The sequence below is a fragment of the Leptinotarsa decemlineata genome, unplaced genomic scaffold, assembly GCF_025532065.1.
Source record: "Leptinotarsa decemlineata unplaced genomic scaffold, Ldec_3_MD MMD2_tig00026330_RagTag_RagTag, whole genome shotgun sequence".
NCBI classification, from domain to species: domain Eukaryota; kingdom Metazoa; phylum Arthropoda; class Insecta; order Coleoptera; family Chrysomelidae; genus Leptinotarsa; species Leptinotarsa decemlineata.
In genome coordinates, this window is record NW_027412690.1 from 6,988,536 (window position 1) to 7,014,632 (window position 26,097).

General features: G+C 35.1%; 2 protein-coding genes across 2 annotated transcripts in view; one reads left to right on the plus strand and one right to left on the minus strand.

The window, feature by feature from the left end:
- Kal1 (anosmin-1 Kallmann syndrome 1) overlaps positions 1–25,914 on the plus strand; it is an 89,872-nt gene extending 63,958 nt beyond the window's left edge. Inside the window, exons 5-7 of the mRNA XM_074183029.1 lie at positions 19,644–19,780; positions 19,892–20,106; positions 25,651–25,914. Of these exons, the coding sequence (XP_074039130.1) occupies positions 19,644–19,780; positions 19,892–20,106; positions 25,651–25,818 (520 nt within the window). The 3' untranslated portion in view covers positions 25,819–25,914. The remainder of the gene's footprint in view (positions 1–19,643; positions 19,781–19,891; positions 20,107–25,650) is intronic.
- LOC111507904 (uncharacterized) overlaps positions 1,287–26,097 on the minus strand; it is a 40,482-nt gene continuing 15,671 nt past the window's right edge. Inside the window, exons 5-7 of the mRNA XM_023163286.2 lie at positions 5,894–6,088; positions 5,544–5,650; positions 1,287–1,634 (exon numbers count right to left, since the gene is read on the minus strand). Of these exons, the coding sequence (XP_023019054.2) occupies positions 1,421–1,634; positions 5,544–5,650; positions 5,894–6,088 (516 nt within the window). The 3' untranslated portion in view covers positions 1,287–1,420. The remainder of the gene's footprint in view (positions 1,635–5,543; positions 5,651–5,893; positions 6,089–26,097) is intronic.

Here is a 26,097-nt window from a genome sequence, read left to right on the forward strand (position 1 = left end):
ATAATTATTTCAAAAATAGTAAACACTATGAAAATTGTGTGAATTTTAATCTACTAAGAAAGTATACGAGATTGGTCCTTGAGACAGACCAAATATACGTAGGCTTAATGCATAGATGAATCCACACTTTGATTATGAAAATATAATCAACTTACTGATGACTTGATAGTGTGTCGAAGTGTGATTTTACTTTCTTTGCAAGAGGCTGCTCACTTTGTTTTCTAAATTATCAGTGTCAAACATATTTTATTTTTGATCATTTTTAAAAATCATTTATTCAGTAGAACACATGCTATGTATACTGTAGTAAACATAACTGTATACACTATAGATCCGAGCGGGAGAGATAGCGTAACGCCGAACTAGTGGAATCGCATAGTCGCTTGCGCATGGTCATCCGTCGTCACGTTATGCGTCGCCTCGCTATCAATCGGTTTTACAGCCGCACATAAAAAATGAGATGAGTTTTCTATCAAATTGAAATAACTACTTGCTGGTGCGGATTTGAGAGGTTTTGAGTTAACTTGTTCTTTTGCTTCTCACGTATGGAGCAAATAATTATGAAGAAATTCTCATTCATTCTTCCATCTATTCTAATATTACGAAAAGAAAATATCTGCCTATTCAAAAATGAATAAACTCCAAAATGATTGATTTTGAACATTCATTTATTTATAGGAAACTACATTACCAGCCAGAAAATCAGCCCGATTTTATATTTAGTAAAGTCAGAGATGCCAAGCAAAATTGCAATAATGTACCCAAAAACTTGTCTATATGTTTAACGTCATGACTGATGCAAATATTAATAAATAAACACAAATGGAGCTTCCCCCACTATATTTCAATATAAATATCTAATTATGTTTAGATGATCGAAATAATCTTTCAAAATTGAAAGTAACCCAATATTCATCAAAGTAATTGTTTTCAGATAGATATTTCTCAAATTCTACAACGTATAGAAGCATAATAAAGATATATTGCTCTCATTTGATGTGAAATTTACATTTTCCTCAGTTTATTCATTTCTTCACGGCAGTCATCTCAGCTACTTGTTTTTTTTTATCTATTTTACTTCAGTTGATCTGAAAATTTGAGTAATCTCCTGATGACGCCAATTTGGTAAGTGTAATTTTGTTCTGTTTTGGGAAAGGTGTTTTTCAATAAATTAATTTCATGTAAGACGTTGCAGGGGATGGACTAGTTTATATCACAATGTGAATAAATAAAAATGAATAATCGTATAAATTAGCCTTTCGAGTTATTGAATCAAACACAAGTAGTCAGAAGAGGTTAATATTTTTTGGAACATTTATTAGTTTTATGATACAGTCAAATTACAATTTTGGTCATCTAGATGCAAAATATTCCCTCTCGTATATACAATAATAACTTTTCTTCGTGTTACCCTGTTACATCATTTGAACTCTCTGACACAGTCACATGCTACAGTAACAGGAACACTTTCTGATATCCAAGAATCTCTCAGCAGTTTCGGAAGAGTCACAGAGGAGGTTTCATCCACGGTTTTTGGATCTTTGTATTTAAGTACCTGAACGACATATTTCCTCTCGATGCAACTGTAGTGTCTTTCGCAGGAGTCAGCTTGACAGGATCCAGTTTGGATAAATCTGAAACGAAATGAGTGAAAGTGCAACTGAAATTTTTGAACCGACAAAACAAACACTCAAGAAAGCATCTGGAAGAAACTTCAAAAATGTTAGTAACCTCCGAACAACCGACATTTCTTTTAGATATGAATCGAAAGAAATAACATCCATAATTTTTTCCAAGGACGAAACATAGGCACCATAAAACAATCCCCGAGGCACTCTAAGAGAGGTGCCTGTGCAAAAGTAGAGACACACGTGGGATTTGAATGGCTGGAGATTACATTCAATTGGAAAAACGTTCTCAGGAAGTTTATTCCACATAAACGCAGTTCTCTAAATGAAGGAGTTCTTGAGCAATGGAGTTGGAGATGAACTGAGTTGAACCTCAAAAAATTGAGTTTATAACACAAAAAGTTACAAATCATGCAATATTACAGTAATGGAGTACAGAGAAGGAAATTGGACGATCTAACGCCACTTTCCCTCAATGGTGTGGTCATTCCATTTGGAACGGAGATGAAATATCTTGGCATTGTCTTGATAAAAGACTCACCTGAAACGCTCACTTGGAAAAAGTTTTACACAAAGCCAGACTGTCTCTATGGACATGTCGAAGGATTTGTGGTAAAACTTGGGGTTTAGGTCCCAAACAAATCCATTGGATTCATGTGATGATTGTCAGACCAATGATCACGTATGATGCAATTGCTTGGTGGCCGAAGGCTTTACAGAAAACGACCCAAGCAAAGCTCTCTGGCTTACAGAGACATGCTTGTCTGGCTATGAGTGGTGCCATCAGTACCACACCGACAGCGACCATGGAGATCCTTCTAGATCTACCTCCTCTTCACATTTTTCTGGAAAGAGAGGCTAGATGGACTGCATACAGACTTATGCACATTGCCAATTGCACAAATCAATTCAATGCAGAGTGCAACAGACTGCTGGTTGACATTGGAAGTCACAGCATTCTGGAAATGACCTCTGACTTCATGCCTCCAACTGTCAACTACGAACTGCCTTATAAAGTACTATTCCCGAGTAGAGAGGACTGGATCCTGCGGGAGAAGGAAATATTAAGAGCAGATATTTGTTGGTTTACAGATGGATCAAAAACACCTTCCGTTTCTGGTGCAGGTGTTTTCAGTCGCAGACCCAGGACAGAGTTATCTACCTGCCTAGGAACTTATGCGACTGTATTTCAAGCGGAAATTTACGCTATTGATTTGTGTGCCGAGAGATTGGATAAATCCAACCTCACTCACAAGTCAATAAAAATATCCTCGGACAGTCAAGCGGCGTTGGAAGCTCTTGGCAACGTCTAAATTGGTAGCAAACTGCCAAAAAGACTCTCCTCGATAGGAAGACTAAACAGATTGTCTTTGGTCTGGATTCCTGGCCATACTGGCCTGGAAGGCAATGAGGCTGCTAACTCTCTTGCAAAGGAGGGTGCTGCAAGCGGCTTCATTGGACCAGAACCTGTCATTGGCATCGCTTTGTGCTTTGCCAAACAAACACTTAACACCTGGATGGCAAGAAGAGTTATGGACTTCTGGCCAGGATTGGCTCACTCCAAGGGGTTTATTCACCTTTCAAAGCTTGATTCCAAACAGTTGTTGTACTACAGTAGGGATGAACTACGATGTCTAACAGGCCTTCTTACAGGTCACTGTCATTTGAATCATCACATGCATAGACTTGAACTGTCGGAAGACAGTGTGTGTGGCCTCTGTCTGGAAAATGATGAAACTGCAGAGCATATATATTCTATATTCTATTCTATTCTATTCTATACTTTGTGCCTGCCCCGCTGGGGACCGAATCAGGTTCTTTGAGTTCGGCAGATCCGTACTCTTACCATCTGACCTGAAAGACCACTGACCATACAAACTAATCGGCTTCGTTAAGAAGCTGGGTTTATTTGGCCGAGTGTGAATAGGTGTGAACACAATAAACCCTTATGGGTTGTGGTGGAGGGTCGAATAGACCCACTCACTTCAGACCTACCTACCTACCTATGATGTTGCGTAAATCAATTTTGAAATTGTCAGTGGGCCTCTCAACGAGTGCAGTTACACTACTATTTCCCTGTGGACTGATGATAGGAAGACCCTGCCGACTGTCAGAAATAGTGATTTTCGAATAACTTCTGCAGGATGATGCCCTCGAATCAGCCCCCACCCGGAGATCCGATTTGGGAGCTATTTTACTTCCGGAGTATTTTGATCCTAGGAGCGTCATCATGCAATTTTTCCTTATATTCCCTCCCTTGAAAACAAAAACGGCCGGTACAACAACTAGCATCTACCATCTATACTAGCATCAACCATCTATTATTATTATCGAAATCCCATTGACAAATATTGCTTTCATCAGTATCATCTTCGTTTTTTTGGAGGTCAATTCACTCAAATTGTCCTTACACTAACAAAAATTCTCACATTTGTACGAGAGATATCACTCACACATAAACACTGAATATAGTAACGGAGTACTAACCAGAAACCAGTAACATCAAATACATTTGCATCAACTTTGGAATCTAGACAAGAATGCATCCTAAGCCCCTAGATGTTTTGAAAATTTTGGATGGAGCAATAAAGGAAGAAAAGATCAGGAGAAATAAAGAAGATACCAATTTCACTCTAATGCTACGCTGATCATATGGTAATGATTGATAAGACTTAAACCTACGAATATGCAACATACCACTGATAAATATGAAAATTGAAGGAAACAATTACAATGATGATGAGAAGACATCAAAAGCACAAAAAGAAAGTGAACAAGAGAGATTCACAAACTACAAACATTCATACCCCTAGGCCACATTATATCACAAAATTGAAAAGAATAAGGGATGAATGAAAAAAAAAACAAATTGTATGATTATATCAAATATTCAAGACAAAACTAGGAAATACCTGACGATATAAAACTACAGAGTTTCGAAAAGCAGTTTTTAACAATACATGGAGAGACACATATTTGTAGTGAGATACTATTTTAACATAATTCATGAAAAAAAAATTCAACAGAAGGAAAGTATTCCTATATTTTTTATAAATTATTTCTGTCCCACTATCACATCACTTCAACAACTTGAATTGAAATAACCGTCAAATATTATTGTTTTTGGAGTCCTAAATGATGAAGTTATTGCTCAACTATTTTGTCTGAATTCTTTTGATAATTTAAGAAAAAAACAACTATTAAAATAAAAACATCAATAAAAATCAATTGGCGCTCCGGGGCGACTTTACTTATTCCAGTGGCGCATTAGCTTTTTCAGCTGCAGGAACACCTGGAAAAATCTGCAGCACCACATCATCTGAAGATCTTGATCTGTCAATGTCCTCTCTCTCATAAAATTGATAGAAATTACTCAGAATAGGATAGCTAGACTCCAATGTATTGAACAAATCGCAACATATACTTTTCTTAACTGATTCCAAATCTTCCAGATTTAGATCTTACAAAATATGAGAGAGGAGTTGAAATATTTCGCAAGATATAGATAAGAGGCCTTGAATATCACTGGAGGTCTTTTATCAACACCAAACCATTATTTCAACACCTCATGAGGTGTTGGTGGTGTTTGGTGGTGTTTGGAAAAAACTCCAGTAATATTCACCACTACACCAATGGTTCCAAACAGAGGATAACACGAACATAAGAGGCATTATTTAAATTTGTTGAGAGATCCGAAAAGTTCTGGATATTTGTATTCAAACGTTCAAGTTGTATTTTTCAAAAATCCAGGTTTGCGACAAAACCAAAGTGGTTTTTCCTAAAAGATGGTACTTCTGGAGTGTTATAGTGGATCACTTCTAGAGGGGACTAACATTAAGAAAACTAGTCATGGAGAACTTGTTGAAACTGAAGATATGATTGAAAATCTCATTACATTGAGTCTTAAACTCTTACCTCGGAAAATAAAATCTTCCTAAGTCAACTGGTTGGAAATCCAAATCACAAGAGCATTTTCCCATGATGGTTGGAGTCTCAAATAATGGTCGGGATTTCGTTTTCAACTAGAAAGAACAATAAAATCATGTTTCTTTGAAAATATTATACAAACATAATAACTTGTTTGAAATTCCATAAAAGGTTGTATTTTTGGGAGAGAAAGTTTTTGGCTTTTGGTTGTATTTATTATTGAGTCATTTGATATGCAGTAATATTGTTTGCATCCAGGAAAGTCAGTGAAAAAGCTCAATTGATGCGACTGTATTAAAGCAGATACAAAGAGTGTTTCGTCAACAATATATACTTACAAAATCATTAACCATTGGGTACATTTTCTTAAAAAATTTCGGAATAACTCTGGCAATATTGCTTCGACTAATATCTTCAACTTTCTTCGTTTCGTTATCATCATAATCCATCAAGTTTTCTATCTTATTCCATCGCTCAGAAGTGAAACAATGTTGAATTTGGGTTGTTACTAGAAGCAATATAGTAAAAAATTCCTGAAAGAAAGTAAGAAGAGTTATGAAACCAAACGTACTCGTAATTTAGTGAATACGATAAAATAACATTGATTATTATTCTTCAAAAGTAAGGATTCAACAGAAAAATATTGAATAATGTTGGCAGATATGACATGAAAACAAATTAAAATACAAAACTCAATCAATATTCAGTAGCAATAGTAATTAGTAGATATTAAAAAAATTCATTTGTTTCATGGATATTCTGCTACAATTTTGAATGAATGAATGAATGAATACGTTTATTTAGGAAATCCTAATATACATACAATAATAATGATAATAATAATATACAATAATAATAATAAATAAGTAAACAATAATAATATGTCCTTAAACAACAATAATAATAACTAATAACTAGAGTCATACATATGACTGTAACCTAACAATGTTGAGAAATAAAATAGAAAAGGAAATAAAATTCAAAGTTAATTAACTTAGATAAGACTATACTAACAATTTAAAACATACTGATACATGATAATAAATGTTAAGGTTTAAGACTACTGATGTTCTGCATCATTGAGTCTTTTCCTACAAAATTGTGTTTGTTTTAATATAGTTGTTTAGTTTAGATTTAAATATATAAATACTTTCGCTTTGTTTTATGTCTCTTGGCAGCTTATTAAAATGGTTTAAACCTTTATAAAACAATATTTTCATTGAGCTGGTTAATCTGCGTCTTGGCAAGTGAAAAAGATAACTATGTCTTGTCTAGTAGTTGTGATTACTATCACGATAAGTAATGAATTCATCAAAATAAGATGGTAACATATTATTAATAGTCTTAAAAATAAATATCATTACTGATCTATAGAAACTTTCTTGTATTGATAAGCATTGTAATGCGTCGAGCATAAACTTTATGCTTGTATAATGATTACATTTTAATATGATTCTCATTCCACGATTTTGTAGTTTTTGTAAAGTCGAAATTTTGTTTTGATTTTTACTATTTAGTTGATCGGTAAACGTGTTACGAGTTATGATTCAAAGAGTATTTATTCTCTATATCAATTGTAGATTTTTGTGAAGGAAGCATGTCATACTTTACTTACTTAATAGTGGATTGAATTTGTATAACCTTATTCTCAATGAAAATCCTCTACCTACATGGTCGAAATATTTCTACCAAACCAAAAAACAGTTCTGAGGATCATTGTAATGAAGTGAAGTTATTAGATATTGAATACAAATCTGGCTAATTTCAGATGAAATTATTTACCATATTTCGAAGATTGCGATCAACTAGAATGGTTGAATTCTATATCCGGGATGAGTATGATCAAAGTCATGTAATATGGCTCTAAGGCAGAGTCAAAACAATGAAATTTTCCTATACAGTGTGTAAAAGCCAAAAGAAATAAATTCATTATTTTGGTTACTGTAGGTACATATTTTAAAAACATCCAGAAACACGTCAGATGTAAATCATAATTAAGTATAGGTTTGTGATATATCGTTTGAAAGGTCTTTTTACTTTATATTAAAAAATGTTATCGCTTTCAAGTTAAAGTTCATTGAAGAATTTTTGAGAAAAATGAAAATTCACCTTATTTTTTGAACAGACAGTGTAGTTTCATCCGAAACTTAATTTTTTGTACTTTTACGTATCTCAGGTAGGTATTTTCGTAACACTCAGTAGTAGTTATATCTTTTTTTTAAATTGAATGAGATTTATTATCGACTAATATCACTTTTGCTTCTCTCGAATGTGTTGAATTTTCATTTTTTCCTTCTTCTCTGTAGGTCCAGGATTTTTTGCAACCTGAATTTTCTACCGCAAAATATCATTGGAAAAAAAACGAGGTCAATTCAAATCATAAACTAGATTTAGTAACTTTTTGAAATAGAGAGAAATCCCTTTTAAGTTTTTCATTCCTCCGGGTTACATCACTTAGAGCACATCTCCATTATGAATATTCAACACAAATTCAAGTTTCTAACGGGAACTGAACGAATATTCGCGAGCAGAGAAACAAACGGAACTTAATATGACCCCACATTTCCGCCCAAAAACAAAGCACAATTGAACAAGCACATCCATATATTATGAGACAAGCCTTACCTTAGTCATACAAGAAGTCATTGCGAGTCGGTGAATGATGAAGTGTTTTCATATTTTTCTTTATATAAGAAGTTACCACAATAGGGTGGCTCTTTGGATAGCAGCTATAAGGTTACAGTGTCACAATATTGAATAGACAAGTAATGGATCTTTAGAGGTGGATATTTTCCCAGCACAACATTGGGACAATAGGATAGTGTGGGGTGTAAATGACACGTTATTTAATAATAATAATAATAATAATAGCCTTTATTGTCCAACAGTTTCCCATTTACAGGACAATATTAAAGAATAACAAAACATAAAATGGTGTTTATAAGTAAATTAATAATAATATCTAGTAGATTAAATAATGATTAAAATAACATCAAAAATTAACGAAGTATCGATATAACAATGCTGTTTAATTTTTCATCACCGAGATGAGTTCCTTGATGGAACACGAATGAATGTCAATTCGATTGCTAATTTTATTAAATTCACTACACATTATATAAAGTGGAGATTTCAATTGCATATTTGTTCTTATTCTTGGAAGTTTGAAAGTTGCATGATTTCGAGAAAAATATGAAGGAACATTGATATTAATCAGGCTGAGCAGACTGGGAGAGTCAATAAGGCCATTCAAGATTTTATACAAAAATATAACAAATGCACAATTTCTTCTGCACTCTAAGCTGTCAATATTGACCTTCATGCATAATTCCTCATTGTTTGTTCCCCTTTCAGGATATGTACCATCTATTTTGAAGATGAGAAATTTCAAAAATCTTTTTTGAACGCCCTCAATGGCTGCTTTATGACACTTGTAAAAAGGGGACCAGACAATACTAGCATATTCAAGTTTTGATCGTACATTAGAAAAATACAGTAGTTTCAATGCTTTGATGTTGGTGAAATTTCTACAATTTCTCATTATGAAACCGTATGTCTTCAGTGCTTGAGAGACTTTTGAGGTTGTGTTTTCTATGAAATTCAACTCTTTGTCAAAAATAACACCTAAATCCTTGATTTTGGTACATCGTTCCAGTTTAGTATTCTCAACCTTGTAAGAATAGTGTATTGATGTAATTTTTCTAGTATAACTCAGGACTTTGCATTTTCTAACGTTAAGACATAACTTGTTAATATTTTTTAATTATTTTAAAAATAAAATAAATACAACAATAAAAATCATTTGGCGCTCCGGGGCGACTTCATTGATTCCAGAACTGAGGCACCAGTCAATCTAATAATAACACTGATGATTTTCAAACAAGACTCAACCTCTAACGGAAGCAAGAAACTCTTTGGAAGGTTCGAAATAGATGAACATTTCAACCTAGCAGACCACTGATATAATATTCATGCAGTCATTGTTCACTGTGGTTCTGGCGTTGAATTTGGTCAATATTACGCCTTGGTCAAAGAAGAAACGGACTGGTTTAAGTTTGACGATAGTCGTGTCACGAAGTGTTCTGGCGATGCATTGAATTTATTGGAGCCTCTGGAGACACCCTACATTTTGTTTTATGAGAGAGAGGACATTGTTAGATCAAGATCTTCAGATGATGTGGTGCTGCAGGTTTTTCCGGTTTTCCTGCAGCTGAATAAGCAAATGCGCCACTTGTTAATATTGCACCAATTTTGAATATAATCCAGTTGTTTCTGCAGATTTAAGCAGTCATTCGTATCATTCACAATAGAAAAAATCTTCAAATCATCAGCAAAGCACAACCTTTCACATATTAAATTGTTACATAGATCATTCACAAATATTAAAAATAGAAGTGGTCCCAAATTTGATCCTTGAGGAACGCCAGATGATGCTAGGTAAATGTCGGAATTGAATCCGTTATATGAAACATACTGCTTTCTGTTTGATAAATAAGATTCGATAAAATCTCTCGCATTTTCAGTAAAGCCAATTGCACTCAATTTATTTAATAGAACGGTGTGATCCACCCTGTCGAATGCTTTTGCAAAATCTGTATAGATGACATCTACTTGACTATGGTCATCTAGCGCCTCTGCGATATATTGAGTGATAAATATCAGATTTGACACTGTTGAGCGATTATTAACAAATCCATGCTGATTTTGAGATATCATATTTCGGATAAAGAAATATATACGATTATACAAAATGATTTCAAAAACTTTTGCAAAGTTACAGAGCAATGAAATACCTCTGTAGTTTTCGATTTTATCTTTATCGCCATTCTTGAATATCGGGCAAACTCTAGCCTCTTTCCACCTTTCAGGAAATGTTCTCGTTTTTAAACATAAATTAAAGATCTTAGTTAAAACAACAGTGAGACAACCAGAACAGTCCCTGATGAAGAAAAAAGGTATGTTATCTGGACCAGATGTCATTTTGTCCTTCATTTTCTTCAGAGCACTTACAACCTCACCTTCTTCAATTGGATAGAAATTAATACAAACGTGATTCTGGTCATTATATTTGGCAATTGTATTCCGTTCTGGAGGTTTAAAAACGCTACTAAAAATGTTCCAAAAGCGTTGACAATATCTTGCGGATTTTCTACAGTATTATTGTTAAGATATAATTTGCCCGGTATTCTGGTTGTATTATTCTTGGAGTGAATGTATGACCAGAGTTTATTGGGGTCCTTTGACAAAGAAGATTGTAAATTCTCCGTGTACTCACTATAGGACATTTTTATTTGATATTTAATAGTACGTCTGAGTCTCACAAATTCAAGGAATTCTGCTCGTGAACCAGATTTTCTGTATTTTTTTATATGAGAAGATTTTAGTTTAATATTTTTGATGATGGACGAATTGAACCAGGGAGGATATTTATGGGCATAATTTCTATAAACTGGAACATGTTCATCAAAAATGGTGAATATTTCTTTATATAATAGTTCTACAGCCCTATTAGCATCTGTTACATTGGAAAAATCCCAGTTCATCTCATACAGTGTTCTATATAGAGCTGGAAAGTTTGCTCTTCGGAAATTATACGTTTTTTGTTGTAAATTTCTTCTAAAATTCGGTTGTTTATTCATGATAATAGTATAGTTCATCATCAGAGCTGGGTGATGCCCATCTTCATACACTAATGGATTTTAGTCCCTGGTTTAATTGTTTCAAATTGGATATTTCCAGGAAGCTTTTCATTGTTACTAGACAGGATATTGGCAAGTTCATAAATGAAATTATTATGAAATCTACAAGACCGCGTCTGGAGTTTTGTATTCGACGTTTCGTCTCCCATTTTGCAGCCAGTTTCAAGAATTTGATGTGGCTTGACGCCAGGGTCTCAATCTGCCTACTACCCAGGTCTCGTCTAAGATCTCAATCTGCCTACTCCTTAGATTGAACTGGAGTGTCGATGGGTGTTCGAGTATTCGGTGGTATTTATATCTACGATAGTAGACTGAAGTGGAAAGGTGGAGCCGGGACTTCGGTTGATTACCATTACCGGCCGTCTTGGTGGGGGGTGAGCGGGAAATTAGGGGTTTCCTGGCAGTTGGAAGTCTCTGACCGTCATCACGTTTGTTCAGGCAGAAAGGTCGCTTTTCGATTTCGATGGCCTCGCGAATTATCCGAGCTTGTAGTGTTTTCGCTGTGGCGATGGTCTTAGTGTTCGCAAAGTCTATGTTGTGTTCTGTTTCTTGATGATGTTGGACAGGGCTGAGGATGGTTGATGTTCCTATACTCTACTTGTCACACGTCTGTTGGTCTGGCCTACATATGTTCTCTCGCAATCGGAGCATGGAATTTCATATATACCCTGGGATTCATTGACAATTTTGCCTTTGGGAGAACGGAGAAATGTGAAAATTTGATTCTTGGCGGTGAATATCATTTTTATGCCCTGTTAATGCAGTCAAGCTGCTGAAAAATAATTCCATGAAAATCAAAAGTAAAATAGACAATCACACTCATATTGATTTCAATTTGAGAGCCACCGGTATACAGCTGTTTCAGCCTATTGGTCATCATCAGTAACGGGCAGTAACGGGCGGTCCCCTATTGAAGACAAATTGTGAATAACCAAGAAAAGTACTTTATAAAAATAACTGCGTAAACGCAAGCGAGACATAAGTGGAACCACATATTGGTGTGACATCCAAGTCAACTTGCCAAGTTTGAATGTCAGTGTTGGTGGTTTGACCAATCAACCGACAACTGCGGTAGCAGAAATTTGGAAAGCTAAGTCCGGCCGTACACGGACCACATATTTGCAGTTGACGCAGCCACAACATCGTGGCCACGTTGACTGCACTTCGCGGTTGACCCAACCACAATTTTGTGGTCGACTTGCGGTCATATAAACCGCACTTGCAGTTAAGGAACTGACATCAAAAATTGATTGCTGTGAGACCAATATATACGCGGTTGGGTACGACTGCAAGTTTGTGGTTAGTGTACGGCGGATGCCGCGATGACACCTCGGCGGAGATCAGCAGCAAGTTGACTGCAGAAGCCCGTTTCGACTTTTGTGAACGCCCGTGTACGTGTAGTACTACAGTATTTCTTATGGGCGGCTTGAGTTCGCTGGAACGCGACTGCAATTGTATGGTCGATCCGTTCGCAAAATGTGGCTCGTGTACGGGCGCTCTAACCTGGAATGCCATTGGAAAATGAATCACATGTTTCTAGAAATGATATGAAATAGAGATGAGTACTATTCTGATCACTCCCACATTGGTTTCAGTTAAGAGCCACCGGTAGGCAGCTGTTTCAGCATATTGGTCATCGTCAGTAACGGGCAGGCGGTCCTCGATTGAAGACAAATTGTGAATAACTAAGAAAGGTACTTGATAACAATAACTGCGTAAACGCAAGCGAGACATAAGTGGAACCACCTATTGGTGTGACACCCAAGTTAACTTGCCATGTTTTTATGTCAGTGTTGGTGGTTCAAGAGTAAGATTGATCTTCCCTTTGAAGATGATCACTTGGTGATCGAAACACGTGTCGAGGTGTTGAAACTCACGAGCCCAACAGATCTTGAAGTTCCTTTGGGAAATTGGCATCCGTTACAAGAGTTGTATCATCCTCATACAGTATAACATTTCATATGTGAGTGAATTGGTGAATCGGTATCGAAAAAAAAACATTAAGTGTGTCAAAATGGACACTTGTGTGGGATACTTTCAAATCCATGTCCAAAACAGAAAATTTACTCTAAAACCTAAAAATACAGTTTACTGATGATATAAATGTACTCAGAAAAACTGCCAGTTGTCGACCTACCTGGATAAAAATAACATCGGGAACTAGTGGTAACTTCGAACTGATTAAAAATGCTAGCAATTCATTATATACACATTTCTCAAGAACTTTACATTTAGCTGTGGCTGTTAGGTCTATAGTTTTTGAAAATTCGTGGATCACCATTCTTTGAAATTGGTGATACTCACCTAGTTCTCAATGCATCAGTAAATTTTCCAATTTCCACAGATCAATTTAGTAAGCGAGTGATTCACAAATTGAAGAACTCATATGTACTTATGTGGAAGAACAAAAACAAAACAAACTTCGCATACTGGGAAAATAAAAGTCTCAAACAAAATGGAAACAAAGATGGTGGGAGAAATGCGCGGTTTTTTTTCAAAAATTCCATACAATTTATTTCTATACTATAAAATTTCACACACACTAGAATAAAATGCCCTCTCTAAACAACTAATACCTTTATGTGAACATTGAATTACGGGAAAGAAAAATTCTCTAGAAACTTTTCTCTATCCAGTTTGTATTCCATGCATTCATTATGGCATTGAATCAGATATCATTCACAAGATTGCTACACAATGAAGTAAATGAAAGAGGTAAAATTTCACTTACATGAGACATAGTCATTCTCACTGGTAGACATACGATGTTCCGGAATAAGACACTTGCCTTATTCATATAATTACGACTTCATGTCATGAATGAGTTTAATTTACTCATGTCATCAATCTGTTTAAAATCTGTTTTTCCGTTAACCAGCTGTCGCACCCCTACGAACGACAACCCTCAAAAGTCGAAACTTCTGCGAGCTAAGGATTAGCGAGGTCTTACCATTTAACGTGTGATTCCTAATGACAGTACGTTATGAAATTCATTCGATTATTTGATTAAATCCCAGCCATAGGACACTTGCTTAAATTGAAACAGGAATATGTTGAGGAGAGATTCATTTTTAGGAAAGAAAGTTTTTTACTTTCTTCTTCTCCATCTGTATACATGGCATGAGTAGATTAAACTCAGTCGTGACATGAAGTCGTAACTTTATGAATGGATTGAGTCCTTCATCTTATCCACATTGGTGCTGAAGGGGAAATAAGGCAAGTGTCTTATGCCGAAACATCGAACGTCCACCAGTGAGGATGACATTGTTCCATGTAAGTGAAATTTCACCTCTTTCATTTACTATATTGTGTAGCAATCCTGTGAATGATATCTGATTCAATTCTATAACGATTGATTTTTTTGAATACAAACTGAATAGAGATAAGTTTTTTTTGCATATTTTAGAGTTCATATGGAAGAAGTTGTTTCGAAAGTATTTTTCTTTGGTGAAATTAAACTTTTATATAAAAGTAGCTGTTTCGAAAGGACTTTTTCTTTCAATTCTTCTCTGAAAGTTACTTCTTTGCATGATCTACATATCTTTGTATATAATTAATTTTAGAGATTGATTGCTTCCTTCATTTCTTTGAAAGATTACCACATTTTTTTCGTATAAAGATAGGGAAGTAGGAGTCCAAAACCTTTCTTCCCCAAAAATTATACTCTCCTGAAAATATTCCACAGTAAAATTTCTAAAATTGATCATATAATCTTAACCAGAAGATTTTTATCCTTAAAAGTCGCGTGTTTTATATATACCAAGAAGACGAAATGTGATCACTTTTCCACGTCTCATTGGTTCGGAAGTTACGGAGATAAATATTTACCTTTTTCTTTTTCTTCATAAAAACAGACGGTTTTCTAAGAAACACTTCTGGTAGAATATTATCTCGAAAGCAGTTCAAATGGTGGAATCAAGACAAGAGCACGTTTCGAATTTGCCATAAAAGTCAGCTCATTCGCTAAAACTCCACGCACACGTCTACATTGCACGTAAAATATTATATCAGTTTTGTCTCACGTAATAACTCAATTTTATAGTGGCTATTAGTGTCATGTCGGCATATTTTGTCTAATTACACTTTCATTCTTTCCACTAGCTGCAAGATGCAACTATCGCGACCATTGGCGTTCGTTTGCGTTTAATAGGAAATCAACTGATAGAGTAATTTTCTTCTCTGACTGTGAATTATAAAATAATTGCATAACAAACACCTGCTTTTAATTACGAGCAGTTCTTACTCCATACTGAATGAATCAATTACATTCAGATATCTTACACAGAAACCAGACGCATTTCGGTGAACATTTTTTTCCTGTTTGTTTGAAGGTGGTTGACAATGTTTAGTGGTGTATTTCATCAATTCGGACTTCCTTTGTGTAAAATAATATAAATTGATTTGAAATCCCCGAAAACAATTAAAAAAATTAACCGAAAATAACAATTTTTTCAAACAAAAAACTAATTACAAAGAAATAACATACAAGCAACAACCAAAAAATAAAAAATTGAAATATTAATAAAAGCTGAAAATTAAAGAATATTATCAACAAAAATGAATAATAAAAATTAAAAGATTCCAAACCAAGTTATGTCACGACGTTTCGATTGTTAGTATCCATAATCGTCTTCGGGTGATAACTAGACGTATTCCTCCAAAATCTGATTATTCATAGGTTATTGGAGTGCTTCCACTTATTCCCTCTTCCCTCTCTTCACTTCATTGGTTTTAGCGATTGATGACCGTTTGGCGGGAGTTGGTCGTTTTTCTCTTGATTAGAGGTTTCCATATGTTACGTATCTCTACGCTAGCTTGACTCAATGCGTTGTTGGACAACATATACGCGACTTCTTTGAATTTTCTCCTAAACCAGTGTTCCTCTTTGTGGATGATTTTAGCTTGAGCCCACTTGATGTTGTGTTGATGAGTCCAAACATGCTCTGCTATTCCGGATTTGCTGATTTCTCCTTGCTGTGTGTGTTTCTTGTGCCAGCAATGCGAACTTTCAATGGCCTCTTAGTTTCACCGATGTATGATTCTCCGCTTCGCAGGGTATCCGGAATCGCAGTCCGCGTTTGGTGGCCTGGTTTTCGTGAGGCTGCTACGGATTGTGTTCCCAGATCTGAAGCAGGTCCTGATGTTATACTTGGACCCCATCCTTCTCATCCTTTCCGATAATCCTCTGGTATAGGGAAGTATAAGTACTGGTTGTGGCGGCTTTTCTTCCTTGTAGAGCTATTGCTGTCTTCTAGCTAAAGCCCGTTCTACCATCACTCTGGAGTAACCATTCCGTTGAAGGTCATTTTTGATGATGCCTTGTTATTTTCGGTTAATCTTTTTAATTTTTTTGCAGGTATTTCAAATCAATTTCTATTATATTTGACAATGGACGTCCTAACTGAGGAAATTGTTTTCCTGCGTACTCTAAAGCAACGCCTTTTTTTATTTTGAAATAAATGGACAGCATCATAATGATGTTTGCCTAATACGTTTCGTTTGGGCCGATGAGTCTCAGTTTTCGGCGTTGTTTTAACCTAAATCATATTCAGGTCTTAATATATATTAAAAATATTGAAAATTTCGAGAACGGTGAAAAATTTCACATTATCGTCATAGAAAAACCTACAAAAAAATTGAAAGACTACATTCAATCATTCACTTACGTCACTACCCTTTACATAACCTTGCAATGAGAAAAACCAATCGATATTATCTAAACAATAAACCACTCGTCTTGAACCTACGATCTACAAATTACGAAGCGAATGCAGAATGACCTGAGCCACAGATCTTTATACCAGATAAGCGCTAAAAATTGTGGAACAAAAGAGTCAATATCGTGATATATTGTTGAAAAAACTGAAATTGGAAAAAAACATAGCAGAACATAAAATATGGACTTGGTGAGTTGCTATTGATGTCTCTTTTTGGAGGCAAACGTTGAGAAACACATGTATTGTAGTACATAGGTTTTATTAAAGCAGAGCTTTTATTTCTAGAGAGGTCTGTATTCGAAAAATAAAGCTTGTGATGAAATCTGATGTATAAAACGTCTCATTTTGAATTGGTTCATATCAAATCATACTAAATATGAAAAGGTTCTCCAAATATATCAATCGTGGTTGATGAAAATAGTCTTCAACTAGCACCTTTTTAGAACATCACGATTTGAAGCTAGCTGAAAAAAAAATTTGCTCCGTGACAAAGACCGTAAAACACATTTTATCCATTGAATAGTTGTATGATTATAAATTATAGCAGTAAAACATGTCCCCATGAAAGTTGAAGATGCCTACAACATGTGTAATTAAGATATATACAGATATAGAAAAATACTCAAGATCTGATGAAATGTAATATTATGAAACCTAAACGAATATGTATCCTTGATTTTAGTAGTTCGAAAAGCCTAAGTAAAAATTTAGCCGAATTACTATATACCCCTCATAACACGAAAATAACAACTATTCCTAAAAAGCAAGTACATTTACACCTGATGAGTTTTATTTTTAACAGCACTGTCTCAATATACCGTGTAATGATAATAATAATAAATTTTTATTTTTCAGTTAAAAAGCATAAATGTATGAATACATTCCAGCAGTAGCTGACAAAAACGTCATAATTAATATAGAAATGAATTTGAATGATATGAACACAGTCATAAGTTATTAATATAAAAGAAGTAAAATATATAATTATATAGAAATATAAGAAATTCATAGAACCTACCGACTTAATTAAAAAAGACACAACAAGAACATATTAGAAAAAAGGTTAAAAGTGTCATAGTATAAATGACAACTGTCAGTTAAAAAAACAGCACAAATATAACATTTGAATTGTCAACAAGAAAACATCTTCATGAAATATGGTATTATGTCATAAATTCACTAATACTGTAACAGTTATCAATAAGAAATTCTTCAAATCGAGATTTAAAAATATTAATATTTGGAGATGTTTGGATAGAGACATCGAGGCGATTAAAAACTTTGCATCCCAAATATAAGTGACTTTTTTGGTATAGGTTAGTTATATGCACGGCAGGCACAAGAAGATTTCTGGATCTAGTGTTATATTGATGATCTGTTCTATTGAAAAATTCATTTTTATCTTTGTATACATATATACACAGTTCATACAGATACAAGCCTGTCAAAGTTAAGATGACAGTTGATGTTTGCATAATAAACGATTAGTAGTATGTTTTCGTGACAATCATTTGATAAGAACTTTAACGCGTAACAATTTGTTCTTAGCTTTTTACAAAGTATATCGACGTGTGGTTCCCAGCACAATTTATAGTCGATTGTTAGTCCAAGCAACTTAGTCGTTTCACTAGCATATACATTCATGTAATTGTCCTCAAAAATTTGAAACTGTTCCATAGTTCCCCTCAAAGTAAATTTCATCAAAGAGGTTTCAGATACATTTACCGTTAAATGATTTATTTCGGATCACTTCATTACTTATTGTATACCACTTCTGATGTTATCACAAGTTCAGTAGTATCTTCACCAGTTATGAGTAGATTTGTATCATCAGCATATGATATTATTTGGATTTTAGAGATGCCAAGAAGAAAATTAATGAGATCATTAGCATAGATTAGAAATAACAAAGGTCCAAGAATTGAGCCATGGGGAACTTCCTGCTTAACAATGAGAGATTGGCTTTGAGTTGTATTGCATTCATTCGTGTGGCACAAATACATTCTCCAGATGCTTTCCACAAGTGTTGTTGTTATTTTTCAACTTTTTTTCAAATAGGTCTTTGTTGATTGGTTACGTATAGTCATTACTATTGACCATAGGGTTCATCTCCACACAATCTATCTCCTCAACGTGGCAACCTGTTCAATCCATAGTTTTGTCAAAAGTGGAGCTATTACAGCTTGTATTTTGTATTTTGCACAATACCTGGCAATTCAAAACTGCAACTTTGGCTTAACAAAAGTCATGAAATGAATGTATTTCTTTCTATCTATCTACCTATCTATCTATCTATCTATCTATTTTTCTGTTTACCAGCTGTCGCACACTTACGAACGACAACCTCGGATGTCGAAACTTGTGCGAGCTAAGGATTAACGAGGTCTTACATTTTAACGTGTGAATCCTAACACGGGTTGGACGATAGCAAGTGAAAATCGATCGTTCAGACTGAGGCTTGAACCACCGACCAACACGGCAGTCAATTCGAGTAAGTGAACAAAGCACCCGCGTCGAACCGCCTGGCTACCGACCGACCGATCCAGAAATTGTTTTAGCTGCATCTATGAGATGATAACCTAACAGGGTTCATTTCTTGATATCTCTAATTTCTTCTTTTTTCATTCGCACCTGAATGTTGCTATAAAATACTAACTAGTTTCTAATTTCCAGAATCAAACTCACTTCAAACTACGAAACCTGGAACCTAACTCTCAATACTTCCTTCAAATCCAAGGACTTGCACAATTTGGAAAGCAAAGACTGAAAGGCGAGAAATCCGGTGATCTGTTGAACACTACTGTTAATGGTAAGGATAAACTCTCTTTAATCAATAAATACAGCCTACCCAGAACAATAAAAACTTCTGAATCATTCACATTCATTGAATGCTACTGATTTTGAAATGTTTTTGTTACAGAAAACGACAACGCTTTAGTGCTAGACACATCTGGAAAAGAAAAAATAGAGACTCTCCATCTACAGAAGCTGACCTGGAGCAAGGGAAAACTCACAGCAAGGATAATGTGGAAAAGTTTTAACAGGACTTCGAAATCAATTGTCACGTGGTGGAGCAATGCCTGTCATGGTCGAGTCAAGGGACAAAAGCATTTCAAGTTATCCGAAGTGACCAAAGTAAATACATACTTATATCTCTTTGAAATCTGTTTTTCCGTTAATCAGCTGTCGCCCCCATACGAAAGACAATTCTCAGAAGTTGAGAAACTTGTGCGAGCTGAGGTCTTACCTTTAACGTGTGATTCCTAACACAATGTTCGTATAAAAGTAGTATTTTTGAAACTACTTCTTCTTACAGTTTGTATATGAAAGTAACTTCTATGCATGATATACACATCTTTGTAAAGAGTTTAATTTGAATTTGACTGCTTTCTTCCTTGTTTTTGAAGTTTTCCACATTGTATGTTTGAAGATGGCGAAGTAGAAAGCCAAAAAGAACTTGCATCAACAATATTGTCTTCTTCTTTGAAGGCTTAGACGTACCCAAAAGCGTCTTTTGTATCGCCTTTTTTTCATTTCGCGACTAAACTGAATGAATGGCAGAGGTGTGCAGACGTTTTTACAGTCGCTGGCTTTGTCAAATGGTACAGCCAACGGCAAATCACGGCATAATGTGGATGCGCCTTAAGAAAAAACTAATTTCTCAAATGATGTACGAGAAAAACCTATTGAATGTCCTAAAGTATGCGACAAATTTTTTTCGTTTCACAAATGATCGAGCTCTAATAACACTAGATGGTATATTTGAACAATTCAATCATCGTTTTTTATATATCTACAAATTGAAAACCATATTTGAAAAACTGTTATAAATTAGAAAGTATTCTAACTGATAGCGAGAAGCCCTTACTGCGCAACCTCTTCTGCAAGCAGCCAGTGATGCAATTGAACCCAGGTTTGTATACAGGGTGTAACTAAATAAGTGAAAAACATTTAAAGAGGTGATTCCTCATCGAAAAAAAGATAGGATCTTTCATATAAAGAAATATCATTGGAGCATCTCTTGTTAAGATACATCCCCTTAAAGGGGTTACATAAAATTTGTATAACAATTTTTTCAAAAGCACTGAAAAAGGTACAATATTGAAATTAACCTGACGTTTTGTACTACCAAAAAGGCATTTAGCCAGAAATTTATTTGGTTTACCCCATGGTTGTAAGGGGTGGAAAACGCAACCCCTAAAATTTATTTCCAATGTAACTTTTGGCTTATCATTTGTTTACCATTCAAAGATTCATTTTCGATAGCCTTTTTCATTCTAAACAAAAAAAGTCTCTTGAGTTTTTTGCCCAAAATAAACCAGTTTGCAACAAAAAACTATTTTACGAGCAACTACAGAGATACATCGTCATAAATGCGAAAATACAAAACTAATCTATCTAGTGACATTTAAATTGGTATGCCGCTGTCAGTTTGTGAGTTTTCGAAATTGAATTAATACTAATTGTGTGTTGTTCTGTTCTTAATTGGTTACTTTAATAATTCACTTGTTATTGAAATGGCATACACAAATGAGTAAATGGCCGATATGCATTACGTTTACGGTCTGTCGCAGGGGAATGGGTTAGAAGCTTCTAGAAGATATGCTGAAATGTATCCTCAACGGCAGCATCCTTCACATAGATTATTTGCTCGACTTCATCAACGATTACGAGAATATAATTAATTCGACAAAAGAACGCAGGATTGTGGTCGCCATCGAGAAGTAAGGACACCACAGCTTGAGGAAGCAGTACTTAATTTGATTGAAGAACAACATACTACCAGTACTAGAAAGATTGCTTTCCAGCTAAATGTTGATCATATGATGGTATTTCGAATTTTAAAGGAACAACTCTTATACCCTTACCATCTGCAACGAGTACAGGCACTGTTACCGCAAGACTTTCAGAACCGTCTTGAATTTTGCTATTGGATGCTGGAAATGATTAGGAGAAATTGTGACTTTCTGAAGACGACAGAATTCACAGACGAATGTAGTTTTTCTCGGGACAAGATTATTAATTTTCATAATTACCACATATGGGCTGATGAAAACCCTCACACTATTGTCGAAACTGACCATCAAGAACAGTTTTCTCTTAACGTGTGGCTCGGAGTTATTGGAGATGATTTAATTGGACCTCATTTTCTACCTCCTCGATTAAATGGTGAGGCATACGTTCAATTTTTAAGAGAAGTGCATCCAGTACTGCTGGAAGAAGTTCCTTTGGGCGTCAGAATTAAGGGATATGTTTTTTATGCATGATGGGGCTCCCGTTCATTTTAGTCAAGTAACACGTCAGCATTTAACTGAAACATATGCAAATCAGTGGATAGGTCGAGGAGGACCACAGAACTGGCCCGCTCGATCCCAGCATCTCAATCCTCTCGATTTCTCTATTTGGGCCAATTTACAGCATTTGGTTTATCGTACTCCTGTTCGCGATGTAGAGGACTCAAGAAACCGCATCATCGATACGTGCAAGGTAATCAGAGAGACTCCAGGAATATTTGAGCGAATACGTGGCTCAATGCGCCGACGTAGACGCATGCGTAATGTCTGAAGGTAGACATATTGAACATTTACTATGATTTGTACATGTTGTGTGTTTTGTTATTAATAAATTAGTTTTGTTTATTACTCTTTAATCGTTTATTGCAGGTACTAACTACAAAGTAACAATAAATCCAGTTCGCATTTATGACGATGTAACTCTGTAGTTGTTCGTAAAATAATTTTTTGCTGCGAATTGGTTTATTTTGGGCAAAAAACCCAAGAGACATTTTTTGTTTAGAATGAAACAGGCTATCGGAAATAAATTTTTAAATGGTAAGCAAATAATAAGACAAAAAGTTACATTGGAAATAAATTTTAGGGGTTTCGTTTTCCACCCTTCACAACCAAGGGGTAAACCAAATAAATTACTGGCTAAGTGTCTTTTTGGTAGTACAAAACGTCAGGTTAATTTCAATATTGTAACTTCTTCAGTGCTTGTGAAAGAGATTGTTATACAAATTTTATGTACCCCCTTTAAGGGGCCGTATCTTAACAAGGGATGATCCAATGAAGTTTCTTTATATGAAAGCTTTTATCTTTTTTCAATGAGGAATCACCTCCTTGAATGTTTTATACTTATTCAGTTATACCCTGTATAATAAACCCTACAAAATACAAATGAAACCGAACACAGAGTCAGATGCTACAAATGCAGTACTCATATATACAGAGGATCAAAAACCAAAGAAAGCCCAAGATGTGGAGTTTACTTCAGATTACTAAGCCTAAGAATCAAGTGGGGATAAGAAAAATACCAGCGTGGTTCAAACAGAACTGGCTGGTATCTCAATTTCCACAAAATAAATAACCAGGAAAACAATTTCTGGCAAAAACATAACAATCTCCACCAATAGTAGACAAGCCACCAAGATTTAGCCAAAGTCTCGGTAGATAATAACATTATCCTGAGGTGTGTTAAAGGGCACGACAGAAGTAAAGGTAATCACATTGCTGACTCTTCAGCCAAGGAAGCGGCTGGACTAAGATCTACGAGTAACACCTACGGCCTAATGACTTCGATAATTGCGGAACTAGTCGAACGTCACACCTAAGCACAATCCCTAAAGAGATGGGAAGGAATCAAAGGTTGCAGTCTTGCTAGGATCACCCTGGGCGACCGTGGAAAGCTGGCGCCGAAAAAATATCTGGAAATGACCAGGAAAACCCACGCTTACCAGTAGGATTTCTGATGGGCCACTGTCAACTGAGGAAACACCTCCACATATCATGGGGCTAGTGGACACACCTCTATGCAGGATGTGTGAACAGGAAGATGAAACTGTCAGGCATGTCTCATGCGAGTGTCCGGAGTTATCGTCAATAAGAGAGTGTGTGTTCGGCGAGTATTGGCCTACACCTGCCGATATAAAGGAGATGTCTCCTAGTGACCTGTCCACCTTCCTGGAAAGGACAGGATGGACGATAACCTAGGAGAACAACTCCTCGGGAGGATGTACAATGGGTCACATGTGGCCTAAGTGCTATGGGCCTACACTCACCCTCTCTAGTCTACAGATAGACAGTCAGACAAATACAAAACAATGATCATTATTTTCTTCAATTCGAGGGTAGATTAAATTTAAAATTTTTGTTTTAGTGTTTTGTCTACGACGGATGTTTTATATCAACGATTGGCAGAAATCTTTTTGATTGTGTTCAATTCTTTTTGGAAATTTGACTGGTTGTGCGGAATAATGGGCTTGTTTCATGCTATTGAAAATGATACTGGTTTGCTTATAGACTTATCGAGTTATTATACTTATCCAGCCTTATCGGTCTCTTTATATTTGCAGAAAAAAGAAAAATTTGAGAAGCAAGAGTTTGAATTGACCGCATGTCTGTTGACCAATAAAATTTATCGTGTCTACAGCGGTGTTGCCAAGTGCCAATTATTTTAACAAAAATACGAAGTTATGAAACATTAGAAAGGGTACATTGTCTCATACATTCAAGAGAGATAGCTGACCCAGTGGCAATATGGCTAATATATAATATTGAATTTCTTATTTTTGGTGGGTAGCATGAATGCATAATTGATTTATTTTATTAGGTTTCATGAGCCTTCGAGAACCATTCAAAAATATAGCTTGTTGAATTCTATTTAGAACCATGGTTTTCGAGTACATTTCATTTCATATGGAGAATTTTTTCATGAATTTAAACGTTAACGGGTTCATATACACTTCCATTATTAAAATTTCTGTGATATCAACATGAAAATGTCTACTACCGGAAATATTTCAAAAATAACGTTTTTATTGCGTTTTGTGTTATTTGAATCCCATGTATAATTAATTCTCCTCTTCAATGCATTCCTTACACTTTCTTCTTAGATTTAGTTGTCGGAAGTGAGTGTGATTTCACTTTCAATCACGAATAAATCAGAAACTGTTTATACGCTCCGTGAATTTTACAATTTGGCAATGTTCATTATTAGTATTGTTCCTATTAGTCAATCGAACAAGAAGCGGGACTAGGTCTGTGACGTCACGAGCCTAGAAAATCCGATTTCAAATAACCAATTACGAGAAAACAACGCCATTTGAAGACCTGGAATTAAGTACACTATTTTCCAATTTGAAATTACTACCAAATGAACTGTAAACCAGAAATCATGAAACAAGCCCTTTATAAGTCTCCGTATCATGGAGTGACATGCTGCAAGTTTATGAGAGGATGGGTGCAAAGATTGAATGTGAATTGTTATATCTGCATGTGTAGGTTTTTGATATATTGAAAAATTGTATATGTTGTTTGAGAGACGGATATTGAAATTTAGGATGTGCGGTGATTGTGATCGTTTTCTATTTACATTGTGAATTCTATATTGGGATTAGGGCTGTTCAGAAAATATTCAAATCTTTAACGTGTCAAAGCTGCACTATGGCTTGAAAAAAATTCAGTTCTGAGTAAAGACCATTTTGATGACAGAAAAATCAAATAGTTGTTTAATATCAAAATATATTTCTTCTCATACCGAGAAATTCATCACACTGTGCGTCTGCAAAGAAGTTTTTTTATATTTTCTGCATCATCGATATATCGAGCAATGTTATTGTATATGTATATGTTATCAGACAACTTTTCAATGTTTTCGAATTAACGGATAATTTCGTTTCAGGCCAATTTTTTCATCCTGTACGATCTCCAGTTCGACTGCCGTTACAGAGTGAGTGTCAAAGACAGTTCTGCAAAACGTTCCAAAGCTGCTCAAGATACTTATGTAACTTTTACTACACCGAAATGTAGTACTTTCAAAAAAAGTCACAGAAAAACAAAATGTAGTTAGTTTTTAAAAGTTAGTAATAAGTGTTTCGATTTTCGATTGTGATAATTTTTTTTAATGTATATTTTATATTTATGCAATAAGAATCGCTATACTGTATTTCAATTTTTTCATGACCTGTCCTGTTCAAATTCGTGGGTGTAATTGGTACTTTTTGGATTCCAATTACTTTTAGAATGAAGACGAGAAGGAGAGGGTATAAAAATTTTCAATAAGAAATAAACCATCACCGATTGTGCTACACTTTTCAAATTCAGAAGTAGCTTTCTCATTACTTGTGAT